The sequence below is a fragment of the Osmia bicornis genome, chromosome 12 (genome assembly GCF_907164935.1).
Source record: "Osmia bicornis bicornis chromosome 12, iOsmBic2.1, whole genome shotgun sequence".
NCBI classification, from domain to species: Eukaryota; Metazoa; Arthropoda; class Insecta; order Hymenoptera; family Megachilidae; genus Osmia; species Osmia bicornis.
In genome coordinates, this window is record NC_060227.1 from 2,999,012 (window position 1) to 3,022,798 (window position 23,787).

General features: G+C 41.6%; 1 protein-coding gene across 1 annotated transcript in view; it reads right to left on the bottom strand.

Moving 5' to 3' along the window:
• Positions 1-19,445: 19,445 nt before the first annotated feature.
• LOC114880716 overlaps positions 19,446-23,787 on the bottom strand; it is a 46,364-nt gene continuing 42,022 nt past the window's right edge. Inside the window, exon 3 of the mRNA XM_029197016.2 lies at positions 19,446-23,195. Coding sequence (XP_029052849.1) covers positions 23,115-23,195 — 81 coding nt within the window. The 3' untranslated portion in view covers positions 19,446-23,114. The remainder of the gene's footprint in view (positions 23,196-23,787) is intronic.

Below are 23,787 nucleotides of genomic sequence, written 5' to 3' on the forward strand. Positions count from 1 at the left end.
GGAATCGCGATACTTTCAAACGCTGTTTAAACGTTTACCGCGAGCTTCGTCTCTTTCGGTCTCTTCTATTCCTCGATGTCACGTCGTTGTTAGAGGGCCACTGCTCTTTATACAGACAGTTTCCTTGTTTTATCTCTTGTTTCACCTTGTTTCACTAACATCATGGGCTTCGTAAAAATGAAAGAAACAACAACCAGAGGTATACATTTATTTTCTTCTATCAATTTCATTCCGAAGTACGTTCAAAGTTTCCATCTTCCTATAATCATTGATAATATTGCGTTTTAATGCGGAGGAAAATTCTTTTCTCGAGGTAGTTTGCTTGAAAAAATCGGAAATCATTCCAATTGATATTCAATTTTGATTTGATTGAACAATAATATATAGAACCATGAAATCCTTGGGACGAGGATCGTCATCGTCGCCCCCTTCTGGATCCAGCACTACCGGTCACAATTGCCTTTTCATTTAAATTTTTTACTAGAATATTCATTCGGGGACGTTGTATTTCGCAGGGTAGAGTATAACAAAGAGAAGAATTAGGCATAATTTTCGCGAGATTTGTATTGTTGTTAGAGTAGCAGGGGAAAAAGGAAGGAATAGAATGCGCTCGGTACAATTGGCTCGCTGAAGCTGTGCGATAAAAAACGGGGTCGATGAGAAAGGACGATGAAGACGAGAACGAGAACGAGGACGAGACAACGTTTACTCTTTTTTTTTTCTCTCTCTCTTTTGTAGAAGGGACTCTTGACAAGATTTGCCTTGGTATACGATTCTGGAGGAGAACGAAGACCGACGTAAAACACGATCTTCGTGGCCTGAGTAAGCAAAACCATCCAAAAGACGTAGAGAGAGAAACGGAAGAATAGAAGGTCAAGTGGGTAAAAGAGAAAAAAAAAGAAAAAAAAGACGAAAAAAGGGAAACAACTGTCTCTACCCCGACGTATTCTTTTTTATTACTTTTCCGTAGTTCAGACGGAATCGACTTCATCGGTCCTGTGGTTCTGCCACTACCCTTTTCACTCGTTTTTACCCCTTTCTCCCGGCTTCTTCTTTGCCAGAGCTCGTAAACCGAGATCAAGCTGAAAGAGTCGTATGCTTTCGTTTCTCTTGTCGCCAATAATTTTATTTATACAGCCGGATTCCTCAACAGGGTGACGGGTTGAACATTCTATAACGTTATACGACGAGTAATTGTCGTTTCGACTAACTCAAGTAAATTCAAGAATCTTTTAAAATTACTAATTACTCGATGCTATCGACAATGGTCGGACGAACGAAAGAAAAATGGGAACGCGAAATAACTGGGTATGCGCACCGGAAGGCAAGAAGAGTCGCGGAGAACACGAAAACTTGTTACCTCAAATCCCAAAGTAACATGGACGCTAATGTAATATACATTCATGAGTGGCAAATCAACCCTTTCCATTGTCCGAGGAAATTTGCCAGAGAACACAATGGAGACCGTCTCATCTGACACCTCCGCTCGCTTCATTTGCGTCTCTCTTTCATCCATGCCACGTTTACCTCTCCGCTCTTTTTTTTTCAGCCCTTCGTTTCTCTTTTCCCTTTGACCCATACCGCTCATGCGTTTCCTCGAAAAAGTCTTGTAGATTTATTTGCAGCATGTAATTGGTACATTTCTCTCGAGTCTCTTGTCGACTACTGCTTTAACATCTCTTTTATTTGCATTCATTTGCATATAAATTTAAAGGAAAGGGCGTTTCATAATCTGAAGAACGAACCATTTCCGAGAGGAGCTTGCTTTTGATAGAACCATCGAAGGAATGCTTAGAAATAATGAAATCTTCATTTGCAAATGTTTGTTATATTATAAATCTTTCACCTATTTGTTCTTCTTCGACGATATAATAAATTTTGCTCGTGATAAACGGTGATTGCCAATAGGAAACATTCCTTTCCTATTCTCCTCTTCTTTTTTCTTCTGTTTCCTGTCTTTCGCCTAAACTTCCTTCACTGAGAAGTTAAGCTCATTGATCACGCGCTCGATTACTTGGCTGGAGCTTACCAGACACTCAGAAACAGCCATTCCCTTGCATTTGTCACTTCCCCGGTCTACTTCTCTTTTCTCCTTTCCCCTTTCACAGATCCAATCGGTGACGATTTACTACAGGTACCTCCTTTCTTCCAGCCAATCCGTCGATCGCTAACGAATACCATTGTTGTTTCCAATTACCAAAAATTATACGTTTAATGCCCGGTTAAATACTCGAAACGAGTTGTTTCAAACACGCATGTACACCTTAATATCGTAACATCGTTTGAAACTTTAGTCTCTTTGAATTCCGTCCCCCGAGGACACTGTTTCCTGCGAGGCGCGACGCGTTACTTAAACTTTTGCAACTGAATTATCCAAATTCGTTACTTTTCCTGAAAGACACGCGTTTGAGGCCTAATCAAATTTATTCCAACAGGAATTAAAACGCTGTCAGGTTTGTGAACAGAAACTCGAGGCTTACACGTAAAATTGAGACGTTCAAGATGAAATTTCATTCGAATCGCAGATAAATTTAACGTTCGCTCGTTTTGTCCGAGATAATACACAGTGTACGTCTAGTGTGCCGTAAACTTTGATCCTTACTTATTCACACGTCCAACGTGAACCGATGCACCGTGCAGCGATAAAGTCTCGTATTTTTCACCGTTCTCTACTTCTCGCCTTCTCACCCACTGTCCAGTAATCGTCTGAATTTCCTCCGCACTGAATTCCCTACCTGGCTATCTGTTCCCAAATGTGCTCGTATTTTTTTACTACGAAATATAGTATCCAGTCTCGGTTTTTTTATCATGCAAAGTTTACACGTAAAAGCGGAGATAAAATTTAGAAAAATGGTCCGCTAGAAAAATTCGAAAATAAAAAAGATTTTTATTAATACCATCAGCCCTTAGGCGAGGAGGGCAGTGAACAAGGTTGGCAAGGTTGCTGCTAGTAGAAAGGCTCGAGAGAGGACCACTTGAACCGAAGGATACTTCAGACAGCACACGCGAGGTCTTCCAGAACTGTGTCTTCGCTCGACCAGACGGATTCGACGACGTTTCTTACCAAAAAATCACCACGCTAGATCATCCGCGTGGCCAACTTTCGAGAAACAAGCCAAGAAACGTGTCAAAGGGTGATCTATTTTATCACCCGAATAATTACGTAAAGCAATTAACTCGAGAAGAAACTAATCGAACGTTAAAGCACTAATCGAAATTAGAAGATCCTTTCGAATCCGAACAGGAATACGAATCGATGTTTCGTCGCATCGGATCGTCAACAATTGCTTCATCGACTCTCGAGTACCTAGAATCTTTCGGTGCGACTGTGTTCTCTAGCTGTTGTTCAATACTACCGGCTGCGATTGTTTTTGTTACATGCCCAATTTGAAAGGAGCCGACAATCGGTTAGCAGCCCGTGCCGCGTTTCCGAGTAGTACCAACTTCCTTCCTAGCTCTCGAATAAACGGCGAAAGCGAGCAAGGCGGAACCACCACTTAAAACCAGTAGTAAGTGGTTTGTACCGTTCGTTGCCGATTGTCTAAAGTCTGCACCGCTGATATGGGTAAACCAACGCTAAGTCTGTTCCATTTCTCCCTTCTCTCTGCTTTTCCTCCCTACCAACCTCCTATTCTTTCATCGAAAAAATCTTTCTTTCTCTCGTTCAATGTTAATATTGTAGAATGCCAGTGAAAAAAGTATGTCAAAAAGAGTCCAAAAGAGACTAGAACTTGTCAGTGGGGCTGACGGACGGTCCCTACCCTAGACGCCTGGGTTCTATAGGTCCACTCGTGATGGACCGCTTGCGAGAAAGGATGAACTTACACGCGCGACACCTTACGGCCATCACAGGAAACACGTTCCGCTCACAACCCCCATATTTTCATTGACTTATGAAAAAAAAGAAATGGCACTAGAGATTTGATAGGTGACTCGAGCCACGGTCAGCTAACAAGACAGTACCGTTTCTATCTTGTTTAGCCTCTTTCCATGAAGTACTCGCATTTTCCTATCTGCCAGACAAACCTGTCCCACTCACCGATGCATTTTCAGACCGCTAATGCATCCCTGGATGTCTGAGCTAGCATGCGAACGGCGCACAAATGCTCTTCAAGTACCTCGATCTTCGTCGAAATAGAAGACGAGAAAGGTAAAGAGAGAACAGGGAACAGGAGAGAAGCGATTCCGGTTTGCCTGTTCTAGATTGCTTCTGTAAATACCGGTTGGATCATCGAAGCGGCTTGTCTGACGTTCAACGTCTGTTTCTACTTCCACGGTCTCTCTTTCCTTCCGCTAAGGATTATCGAAGGCACTGATTCAAATTGAAATCCTCTTATTAAGGGTTAAACGCGACTGTCTCCGCGTATCTATAATCGTTGCCATGGTGGTAAATAAGCTTTAGGACACGAGAAACAGATCGAACTTCGGTACACGTCAGAATCGTCAAAAGTTTATGCGAGTTCCTTCGGGGAGCATGCCGATAGTTTACGATGCTCGTTATATGGAATTACCTGCTTCGGAATACGCATAATATCGCGCAGCAACTTCCGTCTAATCGACTTCGAACGCATTGAAATTACATCGTTCTGTGTAACTCGAAAATTTAATTGAAAATTGAAAATTTAGTTTCTTCAAATATTTTAACACACGGCTGAACGAACGTAGATGAACGAATTTGACACAGATGAATGAACAAATGCTATATACACGTATATGCGTGCAATCGGGTGGAAGGAAAACATTAAAACAGAAAAAAAAGAGTTCGACTATAATGGAAGCAAACCAACCGTTACACATAATCTGATAATGGATTTACTTTTACCGGGAGTTTTTTCGGTCGTTGTAGTAAAAGCTAAAAACAGAAAAAATCTTCTTTTCAGTGAAATGGAATCGAAATTAACCGTTTTCGTGCTGACGAATAATGTATCGTATAAAAATATCCACGATAATGCATTTCCATCACGCTCCAAATATTCAATGGCTGTCTTTTCATGGAAATTTAACTAGGTTTATTTCGGGACAGGATGTTAGCCATTAGATTGATATAAATGTGACATTTCTTGAGATATTCTAGACGATTGCTTGCCAAGAATAAGATAGTATGAAGGTGAAATTTTTCATGACGTATTCATGAACTCGTATGAAATTATTTAGAATGGCAGGGCTTGGAAAAGTAACAAGGAGCTTAAAGGTCGTAAGGTGACGCTTAAGCTCTTTGAAATTAAAACTGTGACTCGGAATGTGACTCTCTCATTTAGATTCTTCGCAATTTAAAGAGCTTTTCACCTCGCATATTTTTCTCCCCCATTGTATCCTTCCTTTGTCGCATCGTATTCCAAGCGTTCTTTCATTCTATACCTTAATCCTCCCATTCTGCTGCTCATTTGTCGCAAATACGAGACTCGCGATTCGTTAGAAGCTCCCGTTACATTAGCGGTATTATTTTGTTTCGTTGAAACCTTGCTCTTTTCCGGTTTCCACCGTTCTCACAGCTCCTTTTTCCGATGCTTATCCTTCTTTCCGAGCTTCTTCTACAGTCTCAAGTCTAAGCTATCTTGAAGCGTCATCGGGACTGAGACGTCTACCTACTCCATCTCGAATGGATAATGTTCCACTTTAACATTTTCCTTTTATTGTTCTTCTTCTCGTTACGCAATCGATTGTTTAAGAACAGCTCAACGTTTTATAAACTTTATTAGATTGTTACGTATCTAATAACCGTGATTCGATAATATAAAAGCAAGATGGTGAAAAACTGTTGGAAATCCTTGCAATAAACAGTGACGAGACAGAGGAGGATGAACGGAAAGGCGATCAAAGTTTCAGAAGGAAAGAACAACTTCTCCCATGTCCATTTGTTCATATCAGTCCGGTTCTTCGTCTCGCGATAAGTTTTACCGCTTCAAGTTGCGAGCACCAACTTCCGTTTTCCCCTTACTTTCCTTCCCGTTTACCAGTTTATCCTGGTGCAGCTGGACCGACCGAGTATTCCTCCATTTTTTCCACTTAATTCTCCGGACACTTGGACGTCTCTAGTCTTTCTCAAGACTTTTCTCCGAGGACGTAAGTGGTTCGAGCGGTGCCGCGATCTGGCTGGATACAGCACGCGACCGTTCACTTCCGTTCCGGCAAGCACAGCTATACGTTTCCTCGGCCATCGAGTGTTCTTCTTCGAGAAAGAGAGACTCGTGTAACACCCCTCGTACGACAACATCGTGAACAAAAGGATCTCGAAGAATCTTGTAAGGAGTTGTACTGCTTTTCGATAGAGCGACTCGTTTGCCACCATTCTTCTTTCATTTTCACGCTTTCTTCTCGCCGCCTTTCACCTTACGGTAACAACAACTATTTCTCGTTACCAGCACATCAATGGATATTCGTTAGTCGATGCGTTAAATAAGTTTCGCTAGCAGATCAAGCAAATTTTTCGGCTTGATTTATCAGTATGGTTGAATAGTTGGATTTGGTAAGAGGAGGAGGTGGTGGGTGGGGGATAGGAACACGTCGGGGACTCGAAACGCGTAATTTAAATAGGCAGACAGCCGAGGAACGCGGTGGCGGATTCCATTAAAACTTTTCGCTTGGCTCGTACGAGAAGTGACACGTACTCTCGCATACTCGAGCGAAGTAATACATTTTAAAGAATTTCAGACAAGAAATTTACATTAGAAAAGTTTTTACTAGGCGAATTAAATAAAGAGGGCATTTTTTTCTTTTTAATAGTATTACAGCTCGAATAAAAAGTTCCATCGAAATGCTGATAACTTTCTTTTATCATTCCACTTTCTAATAAGGTTGTTCAGCTTCTTTAAAACAAAGGACCCAGGCTAAATTGAATTTTACCAAGCAACGTAGAAACTTTAAAGTATTATAATTAGCCGATGTTACTTGGTGTCTTTAATGTGTTAACACCTTGTTCCTTTTCTACCTAAAATCGTGATTAACAAGTTTTATGATCTTTTATTCTACCAGTTATCATTCGTGATTACAACCGGGTGATCGAGTTTTTCATGGATTTTCTATAGCAGTAAAAGTAAAACTATCCGAATTCTATTCAAACGAATATAGAATATTTTCAATGACTATGGAAAAAAAAGTAAAAGTACAAGTAATAGAAACAGATAGAAAGTTCTCACCGAACGAAACGTTTCAATGTTTGTCCGTCGCGTACAAATATCGCGATCCTCTCAACGAAATCTGTTCCGCTGAAAAAAAGCAATGGAAAAAAAGATTGACTACACCCACCTACTTTCCTTTCCCTACCCTTCTTTTTTCAGACAACAGGCACGTTCAACGTGGATTTTGACGAGCTTTCGTTACTCTGTTTCGTCTAGCTATATCGCGACGTTTCAACGCGTTCCTCTCTTCGATACGCAGAACAAACAGAGCGGAATTTGCTGCGAAAACGATAAATCTGGACGTTGACAATTTGCCGAATCTCTAGCAAGAAGAAAGGAGAGGAAAAAGGGCTTGGAAAACTAGGGAAAATAGAAGAAAGCAGCATCGACCCGACGCGTGTGCTTTTTATCCTCGTCTCTATCGTCCTGCAATATATTGACTGTGTCATTCTCATTTGACATCACGAATAATTCAAACGATTTGTTAATATGCTACAAATTTTGGATTTGTGATAAATAAATAAATAAATAAAAGAAGCACAAGTTTTCTTCCCTTCCCCTTTCCTCAATACAATCGTTACACTGTTATTTTCACAGAGAAATGAAATTGAACACCAGCCCTTCTGTAACGTACGATCTTCAGGAGGATCGAAGTAATTTTCGTGAGTGCTAGAAGAAATTATACGCGAGAAAAATTAGTTTGGATTATTTCAGGATGATTTAAAACAACTCGGCATATGGATAAAATAAAGCTCCGTTTTATATTGTAGGACAGAAAAAGGAATTTCGTTTCGGGATCGTCTGCCAGACTCGTTAGTGAGGCTGACGACAAACGATCTCTGCCCCAGACGCCTATAATCGCTTATCGGAACTTATAATCGCATGGCGGGGGACCGCCAGCGAGAACGGACCCAATCCCGTCGCCACCTGGCGGTCGCCGACCCAACCTAAGGGCGAAGGCGAAGAGACTCACCACCACCTTCCCCTTTCACTAAACGCCTACAATATCGTGTTGCAGTCACGTCTACAGTTTCCATTTGTAGTATCAAATTTTGTAAAGGGAGGTTTCAAAATACGATAGTTTGCTTGTATGTACATACAGTTGTATATAAAATAATTGAATCGGGGGAACTCGTTTCGCAACTAGATATTGCAAAGTTGAAACGTTTAGCGATATCTTCACTCGGATCGAGTGTACGTCGCGTCGCGTCGCGTGCTTGTCTGACATCACGTTGACCATTACTACTTGCGCGCATAACTGGCGCCGCAATTACAACCTGATATATTTGTCGTTAGGCGTCGCTTTGAATGGCTTTTTCATTTGCTCGCGGTTAATCACGATAACGTTCTCTCGTTATTCCGCTCAACGTGTTAATACAGAGTTAGAAATAAATGATATCTCGAAGGAAAAAATTTCTTCTGTGACGTGCAAATAACGTTTTATCGAGGGTCGTGAAACTGATCCTACTGCTGTTAGCACTCGGACCATCTGTGGTGTTCCTTTATTCTCTGTTCTTTGTAGCGGTAATAAGCCATTTTCCGTAATAACAACCTTGAAAATTGCCAGTGTCACGCGATTTGACGACGAGTGTTGGGGTCACGCGTCGGTCAAGCTCATTGTCCGATCGATCGTTGAAATTACACCAAGTGGCTTCATTAACTCCTAGGAATGGAAAACAGACCGCGCACTTGTTATTCCAGGGAATTTCCTCGAAGCCAACACGGGATCAAATTTACCTAATGGAAGGTATTTTCTCGTGGTCGCACGTATTCGAAAAGTGCATCGGTAGAGAGAAAAAAAAAAAAGGAAAAAAACAACGAAAAAGAGAATTCGCCTTTCGTTAATGTACCTAGCGATGGTTTCACCGCGATCGTTTGTCGAAAATACGGCAACCCGGAGATGGTAAACGCGGAGATAGAACGGTGGATACTTTCTTTGACCCGGGTCTGGATTATCCGACTTAGAAGGCCGTGCACGTGTGCAACCGTGTGCAGTTCTCGTGACACGTACAACGGACCCACGGCGACGCCACAGTGCACGCTAAACGAATAACTTATGCGTTCTGAATAAGAGACCAGCACCCGTCTGGCCCTACCTACTGCATTACTACTTCCACGCGTTCCTTCTTATATGTACAAGGTGCTCGTCTCGTTAAACCTCGGACACCGACACCGATCATTTTAATTTCACGTACATGGATATTCTTAGAACGTTTTACGTGCCGCGAGTTCCAAGAAACGTTTCCAACCGTATGCCAATTTTCTTTTCTAAGAAAGAATTTCAATCGATCGATTCGACCTGCATAATTTTTACATAAGAAATTCTGTAAATTGCAATTTAATTGTTAATCGTTTGTAGAGAGATAATAATAATGGTACACAGTACCATTGTTCTCGTAAATTACTCGAGCAAAGCTGTACCCACGTTGTGGTATCATTAGCAGTTAATCAGCCAGTATGTAGCCTACGGTACGCCAATCAGAAAGCTATGGCAACGGTAATAATACCAGAAGGCAATAGAAACCGCAATTAGTAGATTAAAGGATTCGACTTGTATGAAATTCAAAAGTTACCTTTTCTCTCTCCGTCAAGTTTCGCTCGATGTTAGATCGAAACAGCAAGATCATTTTATCTATATCGATCGTCGATTATGTTTGCTTTGATCGAGTTATCTAAACAGACACTGGGAAGGTACAATCCTAGTATATGCTAGCTTTCATGATATTGCTAGCAGTTGCCTAGTCCGTTTATCTGACGGCACATCGATCATGTATAATGCCTCGAGCCGCGTGTACAACATCCGCTAACCGAACACTGGTATTTACAGTTCGAACGGTATTGATAGCAACAATACCTGTGACAGCTTCTTTGATAATAATTGTCTATTCGATTTCGATATTGGCCAGATCGAATTTTGGCTAACGAAGCTGTTCCTCGGGAAGAGTGATAATTAAAAATGGACGAAACGAAAGGCGAAAAGAAAGGATCCGCGTTCATTCACGAAACTGAACAACCGCTAATTGCAACATTACTCACGCTACATTAAGAACGAAAAGAAGTTGAGAAACTAACGAAGAAGATGTCGCGAGGATAAAAATTTTTACGTTAAATCGTTTCTTGTCCCCCGCTTTCTCTAAACGACCAGGCGAAGAAATGAGCTCGCAATTAACGGCTTTTTCACATTCCGCGAATTATCCGGCTCGTTTGCGAACAGCCCGACTAGTATCAGTTTCCGTAATCAGCTTTTCGCGCTGTAATTTCGCGCCAATTAAAATTAGTTCGAGCAGCGTCGAACTTTATCTCGGATCAAAGCTTGTTTCTCGGTTAGATGTAACAGATCGATCAACCAGAGATATTCATCGAGAGTTACACCGATAAAACGATTTCATCGATGACAGGACGATTTGCCCCCAAAAACACGTATCACTCTAGTTTAATCGTTATTGATCGAAGGAAAGTCAATCGAAGCTACAAGCTGAAATAACATTGATGATTTACCGTTTATTGCTTTAGCAATAATTATAATACCGTAACATGTTCAAAGTACCTCCTTTAAATAAAAAATAATACGGGATTTTTGAATTTGAAAGAATAAGAGGAAGAGTTGAAAACTTGTTATTTATGTTAAAATCAACAAGAGAAGGAAACTTTGTCCTTTAGAAAAATAACGAAAGGAAAACACTGAAGTTATATTACAGAAGGGAAAACAAACTGTTATAAATTATTTTTTAGATTTATACTCTGGAAACTAGTATCGCGATTCTTTATATTTTTATCGTGTTTTAACGCTTCCAGCTACGCCGTGTATTTTCCTTTACGCAACTTTTAATTGGAATCAAGTTGTTATCGTAACAGAAGTTTCATAATTTGTAATAACTTCTTCTTCGATGTAGAATTTAATAATTTAAATGAATTCCTGGCTCGCTTGTTTCATCGTTGAAAAAGAAAATTGCCGCACGAGCAAAGATACACAAGTCAAAAATTAACTTGAGAAATTTCATTAGCTCCCCGCGAAATTAAACTTCAGTTTTTAATGCATATTCATGATACTACCCGTCTTCTTCTCGGTGAAAAGATGGAAAAAAGAATATGCTACATCCTTGGGATGGTACTCTCGCAGAATTGGAACAACAGGTAGAAGTTAGGATTCTTACAATTCGTTTAACGTAAAACTTTTTATGTTCGATAAGTCAATCGATTTGACTTTCGGCACTCGTTCGAGGATTTAACGCACGGCATTCCTCTTCGCTCTTTATTCGCTAAATTCCTTGTCGGAGATTTCGCAGGCGGGCTATGAAAAAATGGCTACGCATTATCGAGGCTTAAAAGCGTCGTTCGTCAAGTCGCGTTGAGCGGATTTCACGCCCCGCGTAAGAACGATTACGCTACCCCGAAGCCGTGCCCGTTTTTCATACTTTTCGACGAATTTGTACGGGGACATTATTCTCTGACACGCTTTCTATCTTGTACCTTCGTCCCACGTTCGTTCCTCGTTCAGACGTTACCATCGGCAACGATACCATACCGAAGGATTAATAAAATTCCGCGTTTTTATTTCGTCGTATGACCACCAACAAGTTGCAAAGGCGCGTCAAGTTGTATCTAGTTAAAACTCGATGGCGAGTGAAATTTAAATTAAACCAATCATCGTTCCCGGCGCGACGTTAACCGGGCTTTAAAGTTTCGGCTTGAGTTTTAGTCCGGAACGGGAAGGCAGGGGTAAGAATGCGAAATTCTTAGCGGTACTGTCGAATACCGAAGAAATTTCGGGGTTAGAAAGTAGAAAGGAGAAGGAAGAGAGGATGGAACGGGCAGCTTGCCAATGGAGCTACGAAACCCTCATTGATCGTATGCCACCTCTGCTCTCATCTTTTCCTCTCTCTCTCCTTTTCTCTTTTTCCCATTCCCTTCTGTTCATCCCTTTCGCACCCTTTATCTGTGCGCGCGTGTACGTCGAGTAGAACCGCGTGGGCAACGTGCCAGCACACACTGATGTAATTAACACCCCAGCCTGACTCTGCTCCACCTCTCGCTACCCTCATTCTCTCTTCTCCTCTTCTCTTCTCTCTATGTCTCATTTTACCTGGAGCTCTTCTCTTCGCTGCTGCTTGCCTCTCGAGGGAAGGAGAACCAGGAACCCACCCAACGTCGAGTGGATTCGATGCGGTTTCCTTCTTGCTCCTCTTTCACCCTTCCGTTTCCTTCCTCACTGCGGTATTTACAACGGAACAAATCAGTCGATCTTTGAAAATCCGATTCCCCTGTTGTGCCTGAATCTCGATGGAATAACATCTTCCTCCCTCGGTGATATTGAAACAGGTCTTGCGAGCTCGCAAAAATACCCAGCACAAGAATCTTCTTTATCTTCTTCTTCTTTGGTGTTTCTAACGTTTCTGTGGGTTTTGAAAGTGTTAGAAGAAATATTTCCGCGTGAACAAATAGGCGCAGATGAAGTAGAAGAGGAAAAGATGGTAAATAGAAAAGGGAAAACAGGTCTCGGTTATTAACGAAAAGGAAAAATGAACCCCGCGACGATTCGTCTCCCCCTTTTGGCCCGCAAGAGCCGACGAGTCCGTGAGCCTTCGCTAATACTCGCTCTTAGAATTAATTATCCTGACTAACGACCTGTGGGTTACCACTATTCTCTCTTGTTCCCGTTTCACCCTTAGGTAATCCTCCCAGCTCGATTCTAGACTGCTTCAAAAGACTTGAGCTTTTTTCGTTCTCCTCTCTCGATTTGACACACTTGAAATACCGTGAAATACGATTCTTACTTGAAACTTTGACCCGTCTTCGTGTTAACTGGGAGAAAAATAACACGGCGCATCGGTAAGAAGGAATAGGTGACAGTGTTCACCGTATCGAAAGTTTTCGTAACAAAGGAACGGAGCTTAAAACTCGGCAAATATGAATGGAGGGAAGCTTATTACAAGAGGAGAGTGAACGAGGAGGAAACACGGTGGACAATGAACGTATAGCCAGAGGAGGTTCCGAGGTCTTTCGATTCCCGGAGGCGTATCTCGTTTCTCGAAGAAGACGGTGAGAAGCGGAAGTTAAAGGTCGAACGAAGAGGTCACCGGCAACGGAAGACGTTAGGAACCGACCTGGGACCAGTAACCACTAAACTACGAGTCTAATAGTTCCTCTCGTCCATGCCACGAACAATGGTCCATGGTGAACGCCATCAGCTACCTACGACCCCTTCAGGAATAATACCATTCTTCGTGGTCACTTGGTACACCCTACAATTGCAAACCATCAATATCGAAAAATAGCATCGAATCTTTGTATCCATTTTTCTATTCGAGGTACGAGCGATCGTAACTGTTCTGTTGAATTTTCTTCAAACGGATAATCGAAAGACGAGGTCATCTCGGAATTGGGAGCGAGTTGGCGATAAATTTGACTGCAAATTCGAGCGAACCGCGAAATTCGGACGATTCACGGAGCAAAGAGAAACAAACACGATCGAGGAAACGGCTATTTCAATATTTCACGGTAAACACGCGTTACGGAAGAGGAGGACACGTGGAGAGGGATAACTTGTCGGGACAAGAGAGATTCCTCAGGAGTTTGAGCAGGATGGCGCAGTTAGTTAGATAGTTAGTTAGTATTTACTAGCTTTGGATAGAGATACGTATATACGTAGTCCAACGGGCATGTTGGCCTTTCCTTCTGAAACACATCCAGCACAGTTTCCTGATCCCTTCTATATTCACAAGGGCACACTGCAGAGAACTTCATTGTACCGCACTTGGTTACCACGGCACTGCTTTATCTTCCATCCAATCTCCTCAATTATTATAAATTATACAAATTTAATCCTGCCACCGTCAAAGGGTTGTCAAAGTTTTGGTTTCGTTCCGAGTTACAACCTTAACGGAGGCAGCCTTTTAATTAACTCGTTAAATTAACTCGTTCATTGTTGTACCGCAGTGTAACACACGAAAAATTCTTTCGCAAACAAGAGATCGTAAAACGCAACCCATTTCTGTTTCCTCTTTTTTTTTTTTATCCAGGTAATCGCCGATAAGTTTGCAAGCTGTTGTTCACCGTGTGGTTTTCGCAAGCATGCGTTTCACCGCACTGAAAAGCTTCCCTTGAATTCGAGCGAAAGTTTTTGTCAACTGGGATTTAATTAAATTAAATTGCGCGTTCTATTCGAGCGGTTGCAACGAATAACCGAAAGAGAGTCAGGGAAGAAAGGAAACGCATATCCTCGGGGTCCCGGTAGACGCGTGCACCGGCAATTTTTCCTTTTCTACTTCTACCCGTTAGGTTCATTACTTCCTGACCTTTTCTGTAGCCAGTAGGCAAACAATCAGGAAACTACTTCCATTTAGTTCAGTTTGGATAAAATACCCTACACCCTCTGCCCTCCCCCTACGAAAGCTTGCCGCTAATTCATCGCACGGCTACGAGAAACAGGAGCATTTAATTATTCACCATCCCGTAAGCGTTCTTCAATTTCACTTCCGTTTTTCCTTAAACGGATGTATGCTTTTCAAAATTTCATTCACCGTCCCACCATCTTCAAAACGGTATTGATTTCCTTTTCCCCTTATTAGATTTTAGTTAGAGAAATTTAACGCGAAAGCGAACGTTTATCGTTTAAATGGAAGAAAATTACGTATTTGACGTTTTCACAAAGCTGGCTCGTTTTCCACGAGGAAAAACGAAGGAATCGTACGTATTGCTACGAGCTGTGTTAAAATTGCACGCTTACTAAATAACGTTTCGAAATGAACGGTACGAGCACAGAGGTGGTCGCTTTGTTCAATTACGTGGGATAACAATTTCTGCATTTTTCTGACGAACAAACGTTTCCTGATTATTCTCGTCGGTGAAACTCCGTCGACCGTTGCAATATTTCGTCGATCGTGTGCCCAGCTTTTCACATTGTTCGCCACATCCGAGAAAGATGTAACTTTGTAAATATTGCAAATTTCGTGATTCATAGCTTTGCATGCATTAGCAATCAACGAATGATGGATGCGACAATTAACGCTGTCAAAACCAAATGGATACGCGAACGTTCTCATCCGTCATAAATAATTTCTCTCATTGTATTAGCTCGTTGCAGATCGAGCGAGCGATTTCCGAAAATGTACAGAACTCGACTGGATTCGATGACGTAAAAGTATTGCCAAATTTGAGGATTACGGTTCGATGAAAATGATTAAAACAATTTCCGAAGGGTTCGAAGGGTTCAAGGATCTTGATTTAAACCTCTATCTTAGTCTTCGTCACCGCGTTCTTTACTTCCAAGCAATTAATTCAGGGAGCAGGTCGGCTTAAAGGAACCATTCTTATTCGTAGACACGAAGATGAAAGCCTGTGGAAAGTCGAGGTGGAAATAAAAATACTTGAAAGAGCACTTCGTTGGAAGCCGAGGTGGCTTGATTTCTCGAAGGTAAAAAAAAACCCATCGGTCTTTCGTGGAGGATTAATGTACAAATGGAACTCGCTGATCTTGAAGAATAGGAAAAAAGGAAAATAGAGAATCATAATGAAAGAATAGATGCGATTTGGGAAAGAACCTTCAACTCGATTATGTTAGAAAATACAAAGTTTCAGAGATATCTAAAGAAAGGGTGAAAGAAAAGTGTGAAAATCAATTGTCTTCTGTTGTTAGCTGAGAAACGAGAGACAAAAAAAGCTGTAGGAAGCTGGAGAAAGGTTGGACAGTAAAAGGGTGAGATTGGTAGATGCGAAAGGACAGAGCTCTTCCAGTTGAAAATTAATTATTAGCCAGTAAGAAATAGGAAACTTTGAAATGTCTTCGAAGCAGGACACTAAGAAGCTCGAGCAAAATCTTTGTCGAAGAGCTCGAAAAGACCTTTCTTAGTTTTTTATTTATATAAATTAAAAAGCTGTAAATAGTTGACTTTTTCCTTATAATAATCTATAGACCAATTATCAAAGAATAATAAAAAATCAAAGTGGATTTATTAATTGGAAAAATCTGTGTTTTATTCGTTAATAAACCTTCACTACCCCGTCTTGCCCTATAAAAGGTAAAATGTCCGAAGATTTTGACAAGTATCGTCCCAAGGGTCGATGGGTATCGGTCGAGGATTTAAAACGGGCGAACGAAAGGCAACGAGAGGGATGAAATTCTCGAGAGACAATGACGGCTGGGGATGCATCGGAGGAGTTGGTAGCAGGAAAAAAATTCTTCCTTCTCACGGATTTAAGCGGTTTCGCGACTCGCCAGGCTGTTTCGAGCGACGAGGATCTAGCCAGCTGCGCTTTTCCCAAGCCGACTCGATCTTTCTTTTGCTCCGGTCGACCGCTTTCACGCAACTCGAGCTACAAAATTTTCTCCTCTTTTGTCTTTCCTCGCCTCGACGACCGCGTTGAATTTCCGACAGAGAACATCTCTCCGTTTCGTCACCACGAGGCACTACACAAAATTTTCCAACGGACTACAATAGCAGACGAAACTTCGACCTCTCGTATGAAACGGGAAAAAAATAATCTCGATGCAAGACTAACGCGAGAAATCGTGTTGGGAGCACAAGTTACGCAACAAATTTAACAGTACGAATTTCGAGATTCATCGTGGAAGCGTTTGCTCTTCGATTTCCTTCCTGCAAAACTTTCCCGCTGGAAACACGAGTCGAGCCAGGTAAAAGGAGGGAGCAAGCGTTTTGTAGCTGTCGATGTTCGTCGAAGGGAATATCGGTCGTGTTTGAAAGTCGAGGGACGGAGGGAAACCGCGAAAGCAAAGGAAACAGGCCGAGTTTACGAGCGGTTCCCCTCGAAAATACGGGGAAGACCGCAGTCAGCAAAACGATCTTCGAGATTCCCCGGGAGAGCCTCGGCAGACGTTCGTTCGGACACATCCTACCGTTCGTTGAAACCCAGAAACGTTTGCTCGAATGGGAGAAACAATGGATTCCCTCGAGGGATCCTGAAAAGCTGGGGAGAATTTCCTCTGGCACCAATGACTTTTTTTCCTTATACCAGACGAGAAGAACGCGCGCGTTTCACGATCTTTAAAAACCGAGTTAATTGACCGTATATACAGATTGTCTGGAAAAGGATCTAGACCGGTGGGTTTTTTCTCGAGTCTCTGGTGAAAATCGGATTTCTCTGCTCGACGGTAGCGGAAAGTTATCGCGCATCGAAGAATCGTAAGGGCAAGTTTGCTATCAGAAAGCTGTAACGCCGGCATGCTCGCCTAACGAACCGCTTCGACGCTGCTTATCACCGTCGAACCAACTTTCCGTAGTTGAACGAACCGAACGAAATAGAAGAATGAAAAGCGAGAGGGGTGGCTAAGGTAAAACGTAGCGAAGAGAAGGAGTTTCCAAGTTTTTCCTTTCGGTAGAGTCGTCGGTGCTCGCCGACGCGAATGAAACACTCGCGACTGTTTCGAATTTACGGTGGGAAATGTTCATTAAATCGAACGTTCTACGACTCGAAGAAGTTTCGAAGGGGTAACTTTAGTTCGTCGAGAGATTTAAAAGTTGAGAAAATTGTCGATATCGCGAGGCTCTATCATCGAGATATACCGTAAGAAGGCGTACGGTTCGGGTTCGTTTGAAACGCGGTGAAAGCTTGGAAAACTTTTTTCTTTTTGGCGATTCGATCGATTCTCCTTTATTTTCCGATCAATGGTTCTTCGTCGAGGTAGCCACTCGAAGAACCGAAACTACGCCTTTAATTACTGACCGCTTCTGTACGCGCGTTTCCCATGATAATTGATTTAGGCCGGGCCACACTGTGCGTTTTCGTCGCTGCGACGAAAACGGATGTACTATGCTGCGGTGACGTCCGGCGAATGTGTAGCAACTCTCATTTGAACCTATGCAATGTCACAATTCGGATAACTGCATGCGGCATAACCGCAACAGCGAAAACGCATAGTGTGGCCTTATCCTCGCGCAAGTCACTGCTGTGGATTTCGCAGTCAATTCGAATGAGCCGTAACAGACGTTTAAAACGGAGGGAATCGAAATTAACTTCTCGATTACCAGGACGGTCACGATTCGAGGAAATTTCGCAACGTATCACGCTTTTTAGATTTTGAAACGCAAAGTATAATATTCGTCATTTTTCCCAGGATTTTTTCGGGATAAAAATGATTTACCGCGGAAATCGCATTAGAAGATCCGATTCGTTTGGCTCGTTACGCGAAACAAAACGAAGGAAATAAAAAAAAAGCCATTGACGAGCACGCGAAACTGGAGGGTAAAAAAAAAAGAGCGATCGCGAAATGAAAATTCTCTTCGGCAAAATTCTATCACCGATTTGAATCGAACAGCGCGGATGACGCGCGTCCTTTGTTCGCGATTGTTGTATAAAACAAAACGCTAGGAACATTTCCACGATTTATCGTTACAACGCTTGTATTCTATTTCCGCGGAGCGTACAAAAATATATAGGAAATTTGTGTTTCGTCGCGCTGCGTTGCGTGTTAAAAATTCGTATGTTTTTCAGCTCTACGAATACCCCATGTTTTCGCTATAATATTTATTCTACGGGTATAATATTTATTCAATTTCAAGTAATCGACGCGTGGTTTCCCGCTGAATTAAAATAATTCACGAAATTTTCACACCGCGGTACATTCGATACTAAATTCCATTAGAAAAAAGACATTACCGATCGATTTGAATAGAAAATTCAATTGAAAAAACAACTGGACGATCGATTAGATCAATCCGTCCGTTTGCAACTGACCAGGAAACTTGTAAAGAATATTTTACGCGGCAATATCAATACGTTTCTGTATTTTTAACGTTTCGTCCATTTCGAAGTTTCGACGCGCAGGGGAGGAACAGTCGGATAGAAAAGTGAATGAAAAATAATGTAGGTCGGAGAAAACGTGTAATTCATATCTATGGTCCGTATGCAAGAGAGTATAAAATATGCAAACGTATACAGCTTCGTTATTTTTTGTCGCTGCGAACCGAACAGGAGAATGAAGTAAACAACCAATGTAGAAACCCGGTAGCCACGCTCGTGAACGTAGTTCGTTAGAAGGTGAGACAAATTGAGGGAAACGAGGAGAAATTTTCAAAAAACAGAACGAATTGATTATCCCTCTTTGAATCACGATACCTACCTACGCTTACATTTACAGAGTAAAAGCAAAATTTTAAAATATAAATTCAACCCGTGCTATTTCAAAGATAGAACGTTGGGACTGGTGCTAAAACTGTAATGCAAATTAAAATTATGGAATGGCAATATTCGTCTGAAAAAGAAAAATGTAATTAATGTAGGAAATGTGTGCAGAGGTGTGAGATGTGCAAAAGTATGAATTAAAATTAAAATCAAGCGATTGTAAATAATAATGAAAGCGTGTACGAGAGTTGCGAGCAACATGCAAGCGGCATAATGCATGGCAGTGAAAAGGGTTAATAACGAATCACGTCGAACATGTAGAAAACGAAGAACTTTTGTTTCTTTATTATATTCGTTGTGTCGCGAGACTTCGTGATATCGTGTCTGCATTTACAAATCGTGCCGCAAGCCACCCATTCGAATCAATTGTTTTTTTTTTTTTTTCTTTATTTCTTTCTCTCTTTCACTCTTGCACACACTCACACTGCACAATTTTCGTCGCTCTCTTTATCTGTTTTGATACACTCTCTGTACTGTACAGTCAGCTCGAAAGGGACAACAAACCAATTCGTGCTTTTCGATACACATTTTTCCCCTTTGAAATCTCATGAAAGTTCGCGTCACTTTGAAAATCGCTCGCGAAACAGCCCGCAGAAAGGAAGATCGAAAGGATTTTCTCGTTTCGGAGGTATAAAATTTACAAAAGACGATCCCGAGCTGTGAATTTCGATAGAAACGTGATCTAACAGGGGTTGGCAGTGATCGTTCGCGATGCGACGAAACGGATCTTTTAATTTGTCGATTGTAACGATCGAAAATGAAAATATTTCATTCTCTTAAATTCGATCGCATCGTTTCCTTTCGTATTTCGTCACGAGAGTTTTCGATCTTTCTCACCGGGCGACATTTCCCTTTCCGTCGATATTTTCTAAGACGCCCCCGTTTCGCTTTCTCCAAGCGTCTCTTCTTTAATTTCTACAAACTTTTAAGTGCGATATGTACCAACGGATAGTTACATCTTATACGTTAATTATAATATTATATAATATTTATATATCTATATTTATAATACTTTTCTGTTTTGAGATTTATCGTTCTTGTCGAGCTACGTATATGTACAGGGTGTTAATCAATCATAAAACTCATAGAACTGATAAATGAAATTCATAAATTAATCGATTCCAAGACACTCCTAATTACTTATCGATTGATCAAAATAAAAATTTGTAAACAAATTGATGGAATATTTAAATAAATAGTATAAATGAATAATTGAATACCTTGTTAGACTGGAACCAAAAGAAAACCTGATGCAGCTCGAATACTTTCTGCGTAGAGTTAAATATTCTCTTATTCCTCGATGTTCGCTCGATTCAATCGGCTCTTTACGATTAATACACTTTCAGTATATTTCTCGAGGACTACTTGTAGAAATATTTAAAAAATTGCCTCTTCAACTATCTCGGGGCGGGCACGAGCTGACGTACTTCCATTTAAATAATTCAAACGAATACGTTCAAACGCAAACATCCCAGCAAAGTGTAAATTTTCCTGGTTGCTCTGAAACGTTAAAAAAAGAAATAAAAAACAAAGTTAACTATCATGGAAATATAAAATTGAACGCGTTAATTTGGTCCAACGATCAATGAAAAATTTGAAAAATGGAACTGATATTTCCAGGCGGACAAAGCGGTCGTAAAAAAATTATCGATTGAGAATACGCATTTTCTGGCGGAAGCGAGCGTCGCACCTGCGGATGCTTCTTATAGAAGCAATTTAATCAGATCCTTCCGATCCTTAACCCAGCTGCGCTCGGTCGGCTCATGAATTGAAGCGAACGGTAGCGAAGGTGAAATGCAGGAGAAGGAGGTGGAAGATGAAGAAGAAAGCAGCTGGGTTTCGTGAGCAAAATTTATCTCTTAACCCTTTCGCTACGAGAGCTACCACTAAATGTACCGGTATATCGTAAATCTTATCGTTATACACGATAGACCATTAGAATAATCCTCTACAATAGACTATCGCTATTTATCTAAGGATCAAAAATATTTCTAGGATGGAAAATATTCAACCAAGCGATTCGAATTTTTAACCCTATCGATTTCTTCTTTGTTCTCGTTTCAGTGACTCTTATATAGGAACGATAAATTTCACGAAGAATAAAATTAGGCAGTCAGAAATAGTGATTCTTCGATTTTATCGTAGAGAAAGGGTTAACTACGACTTCGTATAGTTAGCTTTTATGAAACGTTCGTATCGGTTCTTTTCGTACACGTCACTAGAGCGATGATATCAATTTTCGTCGCTCCGATAAAATTCTTTATAATTTGAATTTTTCCGTCGTCGAAGGAAGAATCGTTGGACGATCTGATCGTCGAACGAACGTCGACGGGTTATCGATCAAAGTTAATGGTCGACGAGTCGCGACAGAGTAACGATTTACATTGTCTCACGGTCCCTTTCGCGTGACGCGTGTGTGTACCTACGATTAAAGCGTGTTGCTTGTACGCGTTTCCTCTCACCACTGCCACACCTGTTTCCGTATTCTCTGTATACATACGTATATACCTGTACCTACGAATGCATGCACCTCGGCTAGGTCAAAGCAATCTCGGTCCCATTGTAATAAATATTTCTGACGTATGTATGTACACGGAACACCGTTGGTAGAACGAGGAAATCTTCGAAACTCTTCTTTTCACGGTCAGCGAGCGAGCCTTTGAATGAAAAATGTTACACATGCTCCAGATACGAGATTTTACCTCCTTTTGTATAGCGAGCCAGTGGCAACGAAATATTACATCGTTTAAACGTAATTGAGTTGGACCCTCGAGAATGGAAGATTTTTCAAGAAAATGCACCTTTTCTTCAGCTTCTGGAGAAGGCAATTGTTAAATATCTAGGTCCAGAGTAATTAGTTGCTAATAAAAGTCGTAAGGTAAGATGAAACAAAAGAAAGGAAATGAGAGTGGTAGAAAGTAGTAGAATAAAAGGGAAAGGAGCAAGGTTGTTGGTAGATGAGCAAAGAGGGAGGAAACGAGTAGGAGGGTAAAGGACCCGTAAAAGGGATGGATATTCTGGTTTGGCGCTTGGCCCACGCCACTGGAAAAGAACGTTCATTTGTCTTCCATAGAGTGTAGCCCGTGTTTCGCTTCAAGATATACTAGGTATGGCCCTTTCTCCTCGCGAAACAATGCGCCGAGCCTTCGAAAAATCTTGGAAAGCATAATAGCTGCCCTCCAAAACTACGACTTCCACCAGACTTTCATCCCTTTTCCACGCTCTCCTCCTCGTCGTCGTCGTCTTCTTTTTCTTCTTTTTTTTTTTCCTCGGCCTCGTACTCTTGTGCTCAATCTCAAGTTGAAGTGGTATTCGTCGATCGGCCGAGGAGAGAGATCATCGTCTCGCGAGGTGCTTTTGTCTGAGCTTTTGAATTTTTCATGAGAAACGAGGGACAGGAAACAGAACGATTTTTTATTATCCTGACCACTTCCGTTTCTCGTATTTTAGTTACGTCGTTGGATAAATTATTCCCTTCGCCGTCCTTGGTCGCGAAGCAACCTGGATACGTAACCCTTCGTTCTTCTTCTTCTTCTTCTTTTTCTTCTTCTTCTCATTTTCGACGTCCCTCTTGAATCGTGATTACAACATTTAAATTTACCAAACGGAAGGCTGCGTTTCCATACTCCGAGGTTCATCCTTGTTACCATTTATAATAACCGTACGGTATAAAACTTTCCCGTGAAAAAAAGAGTTTCGAATTAGGATGAATCGATCCCTGTAAAACGCGTACAAGTACGGTTCAATGGTATAGACGTTTACTGTCGTAAGAGTTAAGGAACGTCAGGTTCCTTCAGCTTCTCCATCAGCTTCTTGACCGGAAGAAAGTAGAACGACTCGAAGGAATTTCTACGAGGACTAGCAGTCGTCCTGAGTCGACGAAGAGTGCAAAAGAGCCGCCACGCGTTCCGAGAAATCTCCTGACGCCGGTCCAGAACACTGAAACAGAATTAAAACGAATAATTATGTAGGCGTTTAGTGGAGGGGGAGAGAGGGTTTCGTCTTCCCGGACGCTTTTAGTTCGTGCCGGGACCGCTAGGTGGTGACGAGATGATCGATGATAAGTGTTCTCGCTAGCGGTCGCTTGGCATGCGAATATATATATTCGAATCACCTCGCTGACGAGACTGACAGACGATCCCGAGACGAAAACGCCTTTTCCTCCCCTCTCCTATAATTAAATATTTTTTCAATCGAGACTTTGAGTCTTCGAAAACAATCGGTGTTTCAGAAAAAAGATTTGTAGATAGAAAAGTTGAATAAATCCTCAAGGAGTAGAGGGATTATTGTCGCTGCAAAAAAGGTCGAAGAGGGATCGAAGTGTATCGAAAGCTGGGTACATTTGAGGGTATTGTTTAAACGATCCGTCGGTACGGAAAAATCCCTGACGCTATAAAGCAACGAAGAGACGAGGGGAACCCTTCGGGCCGGCAATGAAAACTTGAAAAAGTTCGTGCTTTTTCATTTTCAGCTGCGCGGCCCGGCATCGTTGAAAGCGCAGACGATGCTGATTTCCCAACGGGTATCGTCC